This window comes from Bufo bufo, chromosome 3 (assembly GCF_905171765.1).
Source record: "Bufo bufo chromosome 3, aBufBuf1.1, whole genome shotgun sequence".
NCBI classification, from domain to species: domain Eukaryota; kingdom Metazoa; phylum Chordata; class Amphibia; order Anura; family Bufonidae; genus Bufo; species Bufo bufo.
Genome location: NC_053391.1, coordinates 376,805,204 through 376,819,567, shown reverse-complemented (window position 1 = coordinate 376,819,567; position 14,364 = coordinate 376,805,204). Strand labels below are relative to the sequence as shown.

The following is a 14,364-nucleotide window of genomic DNA, read 5'->3' as shown; positions in this document are numbered from 1 at the left end:
AGCTCCTTCACTCCGTGTCCTGCATCTCGGCGCCGGAACCATTTTCCTTTAATTCTTGTGGAACGCCTAAAGGGTTAACAAAGTTTGTAAAATCAGTTTTAAGTAACTTGAGGGGTGTAGTTTCTACAATGGGGTCATTTATGGGGGTATCCACTATGTAAGCCCCACAAAGTGACTTCAGACCTGAACTGTTCCTTAAAAAGTGGGTTTTGTCAATTTTCTTAAAACTTTTAAGAATTGCTTCTAAACTTCTAAGCCTTCTAACGTCATAAAAAAATAAAATGACATTTCCAAAATGATGCCAACCTAAAGTAGACATATGGGGAATGTTAAGTAATAAATATTTTATGAGGTATCACTTTCTGTTTTAAAAGCAGAGAAATTGAAATCTTTCAAAATTTTTGGTAAATTTGGGATTTTTTTTATAAATAAATGTGAAATATATTGACTCAAATTTATGACTAGCACGAAGTACAATGTGTCACGAGAAAATAATCTCTGAATGGCTTGGATAAGTAAAAGCGTTCCAAAGTTATTACCACATAAAGTGAGATATGTCAGATTTGCAAAATTAGGCCTGGTCAGGAAGGGGGCAAATTGCCCAGATGTGAAGTGGTTAACTTAAAGAGTTCAGTGTTTATTCACACAGAAGGCAAAACAAAATAACAGTTCACAGTCTTGGTGTTAGTTCACACCATGGAAAGTCCACTGAACAAAACATTGACCTTGTTAGCAGTTTTTCATAAGCGGTCCCTAGCAGGCTTTAGGGGCCTGTTTTCCAGCATGCGGCTCTCAGCCCTTTAGCACGGCACACTTCTTCAGATCCCAAAACACAGAGACACACCTTCTCATTCAAAGAGTTTTCTTTATTTTCATGACTATGAAAATTGTAGATTCACACTGAAGGCATCAAAAGTATGAATTAACACATGTGGAATTATATACATAACAAACAATTCTCATCAAGAGAATGCCAAGAGTGTGCAAAGCAGTAATCAAAGCAAAAGGTGGCTACTTTGAAGAACCTAGAATATGACATATTTTCAGTTGTTTCACACTTGTTTGTTATGTATATAATTCAACATGTGTTAATTCATAGTTTTGATGCCTTCATAGTCATGAAAATAAAGAAAACTCTTTGAATGAGAAGGTGTGTCCAAACTTTTGGTCTGTACTGTATATATACCACAATTTGCATAATTTTAGGTGTCCTATTGTGTTGGCCCAACAGACTATACTTTTTTATAAATTAAAATTAAAAGTTATATACCAACATATACCATCTCAAAGGTTGCGCAAAATAGAAATACGTTGCGGATATGTGCTTGTGTTATTAGACTTTATATAGTCCAACTCTTAGGCTACTTTCACACTAGCGTTAAAGTTTTCTGGTATTGAGTTCCGTCATAGGGTCTCAATTCCGGAAAAAAACGCTTCAGTTTTGTCCCCATTCATTGTCAATGGGGACAAAACGGAACTTAACAGAACGCTCCAAAATGCATTCCATTCTGTTTAGTTTCGTTCCCAGACCGGAGAGCAAACTGTAACATGTTGTATTTTGCTTTCTGTCCTGGGAAAAACAGATTCAGCATTACCCCCAATGCAAGTCAATGGGGACGGATCCGTTTTCTCTGCCACTATCTGCTACAATAGAAAATGGATCCATCCTCCATTGACTTTCAATGAAGTTAATGACGGATCCAGTTTGGCAATGTTAAAGATAATACAACCAGATCCGTTCATAACGAATGCAGATGGTTGTATTATCAGTAACGGAAGCGTTTTTGCTGGACCCTGCCGGATCCAGTAAAAACGCTAGTGTGAAAGTAGCTTTAGTTTGTGATGTCTTTCTGGAGCTCAATCATTTCTGTGCTATGTGCTCTATCACATTTCTCTTCTAAAACATTTGTTTACATGTTTTTTATGAGATTGTGTAAACTTTGTAGATTTTGTGATTCCCTTACAGACAAGTTTCCCTATTGGTCACTAAGACCGTGTTTCTGAATAGCCCAGTTGCAATGTGCCACAGCTTTTACAGCAGTTTTATCAGTCTACAGGGATATACTGGTGTAAGAGCTTTTTCATTGAATGTACTAACACAACTTCATGATCTAATAAAAGTTGCCACAGCTTGCATGGTAGCCAAGTTTCTCTGGAATCAGTGTATTAACTTTGCTGTTATTAACAGATGGATACTTTTATATTATTTTTTTTTAAACTTTGAATGCTGCATCAAGATCTTGTATGGTTAAGTTTAAACACAGCTGCCCCTTTTGTGAACTTGCCGCCAGGACTTTTTAATTGAAGCAAGCATGAGACCGTACATGCTCACATTATTTCCTCCTGGTAGGAATGCACTATATTCAAGAAAGAAAGCAAGAAGCAGAAAGTAATGATGTTCGGTGCATGCTGACTTGAAATGCCCGTGCTACAGCCAACATATGATTTGATGAGAATTTACATAAGTATGCATGACTGTTGCAAAAATACTTTGCGCCATTGCTGTGCATTTCATAAATTCATATGATCACCAAAGATGTAGGCAGGCACTCCCAGCTGCTACACCCACAAAGGATATATTGAAAGATAAAATAATAGTGTGTGAAAGAACAGCAGCCAAAGACAGACAAACAGTATTAAAACACCTAATAATGACAGGAATAACAAAGGTGAGGTCCATGATAAGTCCAAACCCCCAAAAACCACCCCTCCACAAATATTGGTGAGCTGAAACATTAAGCATCCAAATATGACTTTGAGTATGGTGATTTATATGTTTTAGCTCAGGAGCACCAGTCTTTGGTTCATTTCAGTCTTCTGATGGTCCCTTTTTCAGGTCATCATCAAACTAAGAAAATTGTAGACATCCCCTGGATACTAACATCTTTCACAACGTGGTTTTGTAAAGAAGACCGTACAAGCCCTCACCAATGACCACTACCATTGCTTCTTTATCACAAGGATGAAAATGTTGTGTAGAAATCCTGAAACGGATTTCCCTGTATTTAGGATCCCCTGACTTATAGTTTTCTTCCCAAGTTTTGCAGAATGATAGCATGAATGTCACCCTGTTAAAGAGCACATCACATTCCTGAAATTAGTTTTAAATGTATACTAATTTCTGAGCAGAAATTCATAGTATGCATCACCAACTTTAAAGGGGTTCTGCAGTTTGTTTAAACTGATGATCTATCCTCTGGATAGATCATCAGCAACTGATTGACGTGTGTCCGACACCCGGGACCCCTGCCGTTCAGCTGTTAGAAAAGGCAGCGGCGTTCCAGGAGCGCCTCAGCCTTCTTATTGTTTACTGCAGGCCCAGTGACGTCACGACTAGTATCAACTGGCCTGGGCGTGGGTAAGCTCTGTAAACTGTGAGAAGGCCGTGGCGCCTCTGGAGCGCCGCTGCCTTCTCAAACAGCTGATCGTCGGGGTTCCCGGGTGTCGGACCCCCGCCGATTAGATGCTGATGATCTATCCACAGGATAGGTCATCAGTTTAAACAAACTGTAGAACCCCTTTAAGGAAATGTGTCAGGTGGATTGATACATAAAAGGGGACTGTGACACTGGGTCATATTATTTAGGCTGCTTTCACACTGGCGTTTTGGGCGGATCCGTCATGGATATTCAAAAACTGGTCCATTACAATAATACAACCGTATGCATCCATCACGAACGGATCCATTTGTATTATTTGTAACATAGTCAAGACGGGTCCGTCATGAACTCCTTTGAAAGTCAATGGGAGACGGATCTGTTTTCTATTGTGTCAGAGAAAACGGATCCGTCCCCATTGACTTACATTGTGTGCAAGTACGGATCAGTTTGGCTCCGCTTCGTCAGGCGGACAGCAAAATGCTGCAGGCAGTGTTTTTGGTGTCCGCCTCCAGATTGGAATGGTGACTGAACAGAGGCAAACTGATGCATTCTGAGCGGATCCTTTTCCATTCAGAATGCATTAGGGAAAAACTGATCCGTTTTGGACCGACCGCTTGTGAGAGTCCTGAACGGATCTCACAAATGGAAAGCCAAAACGCCAGTGTGAAAGTAGCCTTATACATATTGTAATAAAAATAAATAAAGAGTTGATACCCGGGCTGCCGCTTCAATAAATCAGATGTACTATGTAATTCAAATATTACATGTAACAAATGTTGGTCCCTGCTGGGTTCGTATAAAGGGTTACTTATATATATAAAGAAGGACATATATATGTATGTATGTTCCGCGATCACTCAAAAACGCAACCATCGATTTCAAGTAAACTTGGTATACACATCCCTTGCTACCTGGAAAGAAATCTTGTGGGGGTCACAGCTCTCTAGCACGTACCATTCCTGAGATAGTCCCAAAAAATGCAAATATAGCACATCACATGACCTACATTAGCTAATAGAAGCCTGCAGGTCTTTCTCTTCATATCCCAACTGCCATACACACGGTCACATGTCCCTTATCAGCCAATAGAAGCTTGCAGGTCCTTAATCTCCACATACACACAGTTTTACACCAGGTTTCCATAACAACCCAGCCATTTTTCTTCACTGCTGCAGGTCAGCTTTAAAAGGGCAGGACGCTGTGGATAACCCTGTTAAGGGGGCAGGGGCCACCATTGAAAGGGCAGCTGCTGTGGAGGTCACTGTTAAAGGGGCGGGCACTGTGGAGGTCACTGTTAAAGGGGCAGGCATTGTGGAGGTCACTGTTAAAGGGGCTAGCTGAAGGGGAGCAGTAGTAATTGCTAAAATGTAACTTTTAATAAGACTAATAAAAGTCAAGAACTAGATAAAAGCAGGGCGATGACTCTGTATTGGGAGGTCATTAGGTAGCCTGTGTAGGGCATATTAGGGTCAGTGTAGAATTAGACCCCTTGCCTAAAATTACCAGGTAGATTATCCGTTGGAAACATCATCAACAGCACCGGACTTCATCTGATGCTACCTGTTCCGGAGCTTTATCCATATCATGCCAACTCCATGATTGATATGATGTGAGACAACTGAGAAGGGCATGACAGAAATGGGACGTACCATAGCACACCTACCATGCTTTGAAGCTACGTCTATATGCTGTTGAACCAACACTTTTGTAAGAAATATCTATTTCTTACCGGCTCTATGTTTATACTCTATGCAGGGCCCAGATTGTGTTTTTTTCATATTTATATATGGTCTTTTATCGGACTTTGTTTTGTGTACTTGAGGCTTGACAAACTTCTTGAGTGTGCTTTTATTTAGTGCTTGACTTTTATTAGTTTTATTAAAAGTTACTGCTCCCCTTCAGCTAGCTTATCTTTTGGCGGTAGATTAAGGGCGGTACACTCCTGTACCCCCCTATAGGGGCACTCTTTGCAGATCTCCCACTGTTAAAGGGGCGTTCACTGTGGAGGTCACTGTTAAGGGGGCGAGCACTGTGAAGGTCACTGTTAAAAGGGCGGGCACTGTGGAGGTCCCTGTTAAGGGGGCAGGGGCCACTATTGAAGGGGCAGCTGCTGTGGATGTCACTGTTAAAGGGGCAGGCACTGTGGAGGTCACTGTTAAGGGGGAGGGCCCCTGAGGAGGTCACTGTCAAGGGAGTGGGGGTGCTGTGAAACACACTGTTAAAGGGGCGGGCTGCTGTAAAGGTCAAAGTTAAGGGGATGGGCTGCTGTGGAGGTCCCATTTTAAAAAGGCTGGGCACTGTGGGGGGGTCAGTGTTAAGTGGTGGGGGGCTGTGGATGTCACTGTTATGAGGGATACTGTTGATATATTTTAATGACACACGCAAACATTAAGTGAAATAGATTTAATATACCCGTGCGAAGCCGGGTCCTTCTGCTAGTACCAAATAAAATATACCTGCGCTGACAATGACTTAAAGAATCAAGATAGTCTAGTACTTGCCTTTGATGGTATGATTTAAATCCCGTTTTAGTTTTAAAAATAAAAGGGCTTGCCAAAGGGAGTGGAATATAGCGAGATCTTCAGCTCCCACGGTCAGCAGCATGCGGCTCGCGCGCGCAAGGGGAAGCCCGGCAGGTAATTACAGGAGAATGAGCCTTCATTGTGATGTCACACGCTCCTACGGATCCCTCCTAGGTTCACACTTCCTTCCAGCGCTTTTCGGAATGCACGGATTTCTTCATCAGGGATGAGTGCGATTCCTTCAACTGGGGATTTATAGGCATTCGTCTCCATGGTAACCATCCTCTTTACATAAAAAACTTATATCGCTCTAATCCAAGCCTACTTTCTGTCTCTCTTCTTGTCTTACACATCCTGGACAGAGGAGATCTTCACTTTACTAAGGAAAGTGCCTACTCCTATGAATCTCTTTATAATATTCCATATTAAATTCCTATTTATATAAAGCTAATATCTTCTCTAGTATTTCCAACAAATTCTACTCCCCTTATTTGCTATACATATATATATATATATCATATAAATATACATATAGGTTTTACATCGCCATGTCTATTCCTCTATTTCCTCATTTCAATACAGAATATATATTCATTGGAAAGCAAATAGTTCTATCTCCTGATTTAATCCTGTGGGTGCAAGACTATTTAAATTGTAAGTCCATTCACTTTCCTTCCTAGACATGCGTTTAATGTATTCCCCCCTTCTTGGGTCTGGTTTTATCTGTTCTATACCCCCAAAGGTGGATCCATTAAAGTCCCCTCCATGTTTTTCCATGCAATGTCTTGAGAGTGGATGACCCTCAAATTTCTTGTTAATATTCCTAATGTGTTCCCTATTCTAGTTTGTTCTTCCCAGATACAATTTGTCAAAGGGGCATCTGATGTAATAGATGACTCCCGAAGAGTGACAAGTGAGATACCTATTAATTTTATATTTTTTTTGTTCATTTTTCAATTCCATAATGGGTTTTTACATTTCAAAAGTTGACAAGCTTTGCAGGTTTTACAAGTAAAAAACTCTTTTTGTTATCATTTTTATTTATTTTTGTATTTATTTGAATAGAGGGAGCCACTAGATTGCCTAGGTTCCTAGCTTTTCCAAAAATATATATAGGGTATTGTGATAGTTTTTCTCCTATTGATTTGTCTTATTTCAGAATATCCCAATGACGTCATTTATTTTATTTTTTTTAACTTCTCTTTTTCACTATACTTTGTAATTATGGGAACTCTAAAGTCTATTTCATCTTTTCCCTTTTTCTCAATTTTATTGTCCTTCTTTTGTATTAACATATTCCGATAAATTTGCTTTACTTCTTGTTTAATTTTTGCTAACTCATTTGATCTATATCCTTTTTCTTCAGATTTCATATGGAGATTATTTACTTCCTTCTCAAATTGTTATATTGTGGTACAATTCCTTCTTAGCCTAATATATTGACTCCGAGGGATATTAGTCAACCATATTGGCAGATGGCAACTATCCAATGAGATAAAACTATTGCTGCCTGTTGGTTTATAGTATGTTTCTGTATATATTCGATTTTCTTGAACAGATATAGTTAAATCTAAAAAATGTACTTCCCTTTTGCTAAACATAGGTGTAAAATTCATTTTTATTGATGTCCATTAAAAACTCCTGGAGTGAGTCTTCCCCTCCTTTCCATATAAGAACAATATCATCAATGAACCTCTTCCAGAGGACCAGATTCGCGCAGAGTGCGCCATTAGGGTAGATGGCGAGTTCCTCCCATCTCCCCATTTACAGATTGGCAGATCGGCGCAAATCTGGTCCCCATTGCGGTTCCCGAAGTCTGCAAATAAAAAGTGTTCTCATATTAAAAATAATTGTGGTTTAAAATAAATGTCATACAGTCCCCAATGAACTGGATCTGTTTATTTGGTATTATTTTTTCTTTATTCAAAAAGTATTCTACAGCCTCCCTTCCTTTATTATTTTCTATTATTGTGTAAAGGGATGTGACATCTAAAGTACCTATAACGTAGTCATTTTTCTATTCTATAGTTTCCAATATTTGTAAAATGTGTTTCGTGTTTTTTAAATATGCTGGGAGTTTTTTAACATAGTTCTGTAAGAGAACGTCCACATATTTAGCCCTCATGCACACGACCGTATGTATTTTTCAGTCCGCAAAAAATACGGATGACGTCCGTGTGCATTCCGTATTTTGCGGAACGGAACAGCTGGCCCCTAATAGAACAGTTCCATCCTTGTCCGTAATGCGGACAATAATAGGACATGTTCTATTTTTTTTGTGGAACGTAAATACGGACATACGGAAACAGAAAGCACACAGAGTACCTTCCGTTTTTTTTTGCTGACCCATTGAAATGACTGGTTCCATATACAGTCCGCAAAAATGGAACGGACACGGAAAGAAAATACGTGCGTGTGCATGAGCCCTTAGACAAATTTGAGGTTAGGCTTCCAATTCCTGATATTATAGGCCTACCATGGTGATTGTTTTCTGCTGCCTCCACCTCTCCCTTTCTTCTGTTAAACATTGAGAGAGAGAAACTGCAGCTTTGTCACCACCTCCATCTTTTCTATTTTCGGTTTTACAGCAGAATGATTTTTTTGGACGCAGGTAACATTATAGTCATTTATTTATAATTTGGAAATCATTTTTCTTTTTCAGTGGTGCCACCTGGAAGTCCTGGTCCCCTCACACGGCATGGCTCATATGATAGCTTAGCCTCAGACCACAGTGGCCAGGATGATGAAGAATGGCTTTCACAGGTAAATAGTTGTCTTTTTTTGTTTTTATTATACATTAGATCTGCAGAAAAACATGGTCAAGTTTAAACTTATTGATCTTCCAGTGATGTTTTCATGTTATTCAATTATGCTTGATGATTTTTTTTAATGTTATTCCTCACATTTGCTATAGTATTAAACTTTACCTCAACATCTAAACTTAGATTTGCTTCTATGTAGCACAGAGACTTCTCTATGCTATACACATTTAGAGACTGCTACTAGTCAGGTGTCGGATAAGCTCAGGTGTTAAAACAACTTCCACTTTTCTGCTCCTTAGGCCCCTTTCAAACGCACTGAATCCGGACCCATTCATTTCTATGGGGCTGTGCACATGAGCGGTGATTTTCACGCATCACTTGTGTGTTGCGTGAAAATTGCAGCATGCTCTATATTGTGCGTTTTTCACGCAACGCGGGCCCCATAGAAGTGAATGGGGCTGCGTGAAAATCACAAGCATCCGCAAGCAAGTGCGGATGCGGTGCGATTTTCACACATGGTTGCTAGGTGACGATCAGGATGGGGACCCGAAAATTTACACAACACCGATCCCAAACGCAAACTTCTGTGAAGAAGTCCGGGTTCGGGTCTGGGTACTAAACATGCCGATTTTTCTCACGTGTGTGCAAAACGCATTAAAATGCTTTGCACTCACGTGGAAAAATCACGCATTTTCCCACAACGCACCCGCATCCTATCTGGCCCTCACACGCGACGCCCGTGTGAAAGAGGCCTTAGGGTGGTGTCACACAGATCCTTTTGTGGCAGTTTTTGATGCAGTTTTTTGACCAAAGTGATAAATGGATTGGAAGGGAATGACAAATATAAAGAAAAGACTTGCCTTCCTGCTGGCTCCACTTCTGGTTTTGGCTAAAAAAAACGGCATCAAAAACTTTTACACAAAGCTGCGTGTGATCCCACCCTAAAGGATTGGCTTTCATTCACTGTATAATGAAAAGTTGGATAACTAAAAAAGTTGTATTTCTAAAATACATTTTATGCCAACTTTTAGCTTTTTTCAGGATCTTAACAAGGACCTGTCACCACAGAATTCTATGCAATCTCAAAACATCATGTTATAGAGCAGAAGAAGCTGAACAGATTGATATAGTTTTGTCGGAAAAGATTCAGTAAAACTTATAATTTATTCATTTATATCTTTGCTTTTTTGACTTCCTATAAAGAACTATCAGTACAGGGATAAGATCTTATTAGTGACTGACAGCTGTCTCTGTATGCACACGGTGCCATCAATCACTGATAGTACCTCCTCCCTGTACCTATAGTTGTTAGAAAAAGCAAAGATATAAATGTAAAAATTTCTGGTTTTACAGAATCTTTACCCACAAATATATATATATATATATATATATATTTATTCCAGAAAATGAACGGCACTCCAGTAGGTCATAAACAAATGACTCCTTTAATCACCAGCCTATTCCCTCAAGAACGCGCACCCAACTTTTCACAATTTGCCAGTGCCGCCATTTTTCTCAGATATATATATATATATACAAAAGATATATGTATATATATACAAAAGAAAAAAACACCAGCAGCACCATCCAAGAAAAAAAGAGAAGGGAACAGGTGCAGAGCCCAAGTATGGCAATAGGTGCTTACCCACTGGTATAGAAAGAAAAATTGGACTGCACTCCTGTAGACTTTCCAAATAGTCAGTGAAGAAACTTTATTCACCCATAAAGTGGCACAGAGCGACGTTTCAGCTCATACATTAGCCTTTCTCAAGCGATTTATCAAATAGTTTTTTTTACACAATAAAAGCACACAGAGCTATGGGGACTGGGTATTGCGGATGTGCTAGCGGCCATCTAGCAACCCGTGTCCTCAGGTCTATACACAAAATCCCGGTGACAGGTTCCCTTTAACCACTTAAGGACCACAGGTTTATACCCCCCTAAAGACCAGGCCCTTTTTTACAAATCGGCACTACACTACTTTCACCGTTTATTGCTCGGTCATGCAACTTACCACCCAAATGAATTTTACCTCTTTTCTTCTCACTAATAGAGCTTTCATTTGGTGGTATTTCATTGCTGCTGACATTTTTACTTTTTTTGTTATTAATCGAAATTTAACGATTTTTTTTGCAAAAAAATTACATTTTTCACTTTCAGTTGTAAAATTTTGCAAAAAAAACGAGATCCATATAGAAATTTTGCTCTAAATTTATAGTTCTACATGTCTTTGATAAAAAAAAAATGTTTGGGTAAAAAAAAAATAATGGTTTGGGTAAAAGTTATAGCGTTTACAAACTATGGTACAAAAATGTGAATTTCCACTTTTTGAAGCAGCTCTGACTTTCTGAGCACCTGTCATTTTTCCTGAGGTTCTACAATGGCCAGACAGTACAAACACCCCACAAATGACCCCATTTCGGAAAGTACACACCCTAAGGTATTCGCTGATGGGCATAGTGAGTTCATAGAACTTTTTATTTTTTGTCACAAGTTAGCGGAAAATGATGATTTTTTTTTTTTTTTTTTTCTTACAAAGTCTCATATTCCACTAACTTGTGACAAAAAATAAAAACTTCTATGAACTCACTATGCCCATCACGAAATACCTTGGGGTCTCTTATTTCCAAAATGGGGTCACTTGTGGGGTAGTTATACTGCCCTGGCATTCTAGGGGCCCAAATGTGTGGTAAGGAGTTTGAAATCAAATTCTGTAAAAAATGACCTGTGAAATCCGAAAGGTGCTCTTTGGAATATGGGCCCCTTTGCCCACCTAGGCTGCAAAAAAGTGTCACACATCTGGTATCTCTGTATTCAGGAGAAGTTGAGGAATGTGTTTTGGGGTGTCTTTTTACATATACCCATGCTGGGTGAGATAAATATCTTGGTCAAATGCCAACTTTGTATAAAAAAATGGGAAAAGTTGTCTTTTGCCAAGATATTTCTCTCATCCAGCAGGGGTATATGTAAAATGACACCCCAAAACACATTCCCCACCTTCTCCTGAGTACGGGGATACCAGATGTGTGACACTTTTTTGCAGCCTAGGTGGGCAAAGGGGCCCATATTTCAAAGAGCACCTTTCGGATTTCACAGGTCATTTTTTACAGAATTTGATTTCAAACTCCTCACCACACATTTGGGCCCCTAGAATGCCAGGGCAGTATAACCACCCCACAAGTGACCCCATTTTGGAAAGAAGAGACCCCAAGGTATTCGCTGATGGGCATAGTGAGTTCATGGAAGTTTTTATTTTTTGTCACAAGTTAGTGGAATATGAGACTTTGTATGAAAAAAAAAAAAAAAAATCAGCATTTTCCACTAACTTGTGACAAAAAATAAAAAATTCTAGGAACTCGCCATGCCCCTCACGGAATACCTTGGGGTGTCTTCTTTCCAAAATGGGGTCACTTGTGGGGTAGTTATACTGCCCTGGCATTTTCCAGGGGCCCTAATGTGTGGTAAGTAGGTAAATGACCTGTGAAATCCTAAAGGTGCTCTTTGGAATATGGGCCCCTTTGCCCACCTAGGCTGCAAAAAAGTGTCACACATGTGGTATCGCCGTATTCAGGAGAAGTTGTGGAATGTGTTTTGGGGTGTCATTTTACATATACCCTTGCTGGGTGAGAGAAATATCTTGGCAAAAGACAACTTTTCCCATTTTTTTATACAAAGTTGGCATTTGACCAAGATATTTCTCTCACCCAGCATGGGTATATGTAAAATGACACCCCAAAACACATTCCCCAACTTCTCCTGAGTACGGCGATACCAGATGTGTGACACTTTTTTGCAGCCTAGATGCGCAAAGGTGCCCAAATTCCTTTTAGGAGGGCATTTTTAGACATTTGGATACCAGACTTCTTCTCACGCTTTGGGGCCCCTAGAATGCCAGGGCAGTATAAATACCTCACATGTGACCCCATTGTGGAAAGAAGACACCCCAAGGTATTCAATGAGGGGCATGGCGAGTTCATAGAATTTTTTTTTTTTTGGCACAAGTTAGCGGAAATTGATATTTTTAATTTTTTTCTCACAAAGTCTCCCGTTCCACTAACTTGGGACAAAAATTTCAATCTTTCATGGACTCAATATGCCCCTCACGGAATACCTGGGGGTGTCTTCTTTCCGAAATGGGGTCACATGTGGGGTATTTATACTGCCCTGGCATTCTAGGGGCCCTAAAGCGTGAGAAGAAGTCTGGAATATAAATGTCTAAAAAAATTTACGCATTTGGTTTCCGTGAGGGGTATGGTGAGTTCATGTGAGATTTTATTTTTTGACACAAGTTAGTGGAATATGAGACTTTGTAAGAAAAAAAAATAATAATTCCGCTAACTTGGGCCAAAAAAATGTCTGAATGGAGCCTTACAGAGGGGTGATCAATGACAGGGGGGTGATCAATGACAGGGGGGTGATCAGGGAGTCTATATGGGGTGATAACCACAGTCATTGATCACGCCCGTGTAAGGCTTCATTCAGACGTCCGTATGCGTTTTGCGGATCCGATCCATCTATCAGTGCATCCGTAAAAATCATGCGGACATCTGAATGGAGCTTTACAGGGGGGTAATCAATGACAGGGGGGTGATCAGGGAGTCTATATGGGGTGATCACCACAGTCATTGATCATGCCCCTGTAAGGCTTCATTCAGACGTCCGGATGCGTTTTGCGGATCCGATCCATCTATCAGTGGATCCGTAAAAATCATGCGGACGTCTGAATGGAGCTTTACAGGGTGGTAATCAATGACAGGGGGTTAATCAATGACAGGGGGGTGATCAGGGAGTCTATATGGGGTGATCACCACAGTCATTGATCACGCCCCTGTAAGGCTTCATTCAGACGTCCGGATGCGTTTTGCGGATCCGATCCATCTATCAGTGGATCCGTAAAAATTATGCGGACGTCTGAATGGAGCTTTACAGGGGGGTAATCAATGACAGGGGGGTGATCAGGGAGTCTATATGGGGTGATCACCACAGTCATTGATCACGCCCCTGTAAGGCTTCATTCAGACGTCCGGAAGCGTTTTGCGGATCCGATCCATCTATCAGTGGATCCGTAAAAATCATGCGGACGTCTGAATGGAGCTTTACAGGGGGGTAATCAATGACAGGGGGGTGATCAGGGAGTCTATATGGGGTGATCACCACAGTCATTGATCACGCCCCTGTAAGGCTTCATTCAGACGTCCGGATGCGTTTTGCGGATCCGATCCATCTATCAGTGCATCCGTAAAAATCATGCGGACATCTGAATGGAGCTTTACAGGGGGGTAATCAATGACAGGGGGGTGATCACCACAGTCATTGATCATGCCCCTGTAAGGCTTCATTCAGACGTCCGGATGCGTTTTGCGGATCCGATCCATCTATCAGTGCATCCGTAAAAATCATGCGGACATCTGAATGGAGCTTTACAGGGGGGTGATCAGGGAGTGTATATGGGGTGATCACCACAGTCATTGATCATGCCCCTGTAAGGCTTCATTCAGACGTCCGGATGCGTTTTGCGGATCCGATCCATCTATCAGTGCATCCGTAAAAATCATGTGGACATCTGAATGGAGCTTTACAGGGGGGTGATCAGGGAGTCTATATGGGGTGATCACCACAGTCATTGATCATGCCCCTGTAAGGCTTCATTCAGACGTCCGGATGCGTTTTGCGGATCCGATCCATCTATCAGTGGATCCG

General features: G+C 40.6%; 1 protein-coding gene across 4 annotated transcripts in view; it reads left to right on the top strand.

Moving 5' to 3' along the window:
* BCAS3 (BCAS3 microtubule associated cell migration factor) overlaps nt 1–14,364 on the top strand; it is a 1,315,291-nt gene that overhangs the window by 690,713 nt on the left and 610,214 nt on the right. For 3 of the 4 annotated variants that reach the window (XM_040424687.1, XM_040424688.1, XM_040424686.1), the window contains one exon: nt 8,565–8,665. In XM_040424687.1, the coding sequence (XP_040280621.1) occupies nt 8,565–8,665 (101 nt within the window). Of the gene's footprint in view, nt 1–8,564; nt 8,666–9,784; nt 9,794–14,364 lie in introns of all 4 variants that reach the window. The other variant, XM_040424689.1, reaches the window with a different exon arrangement.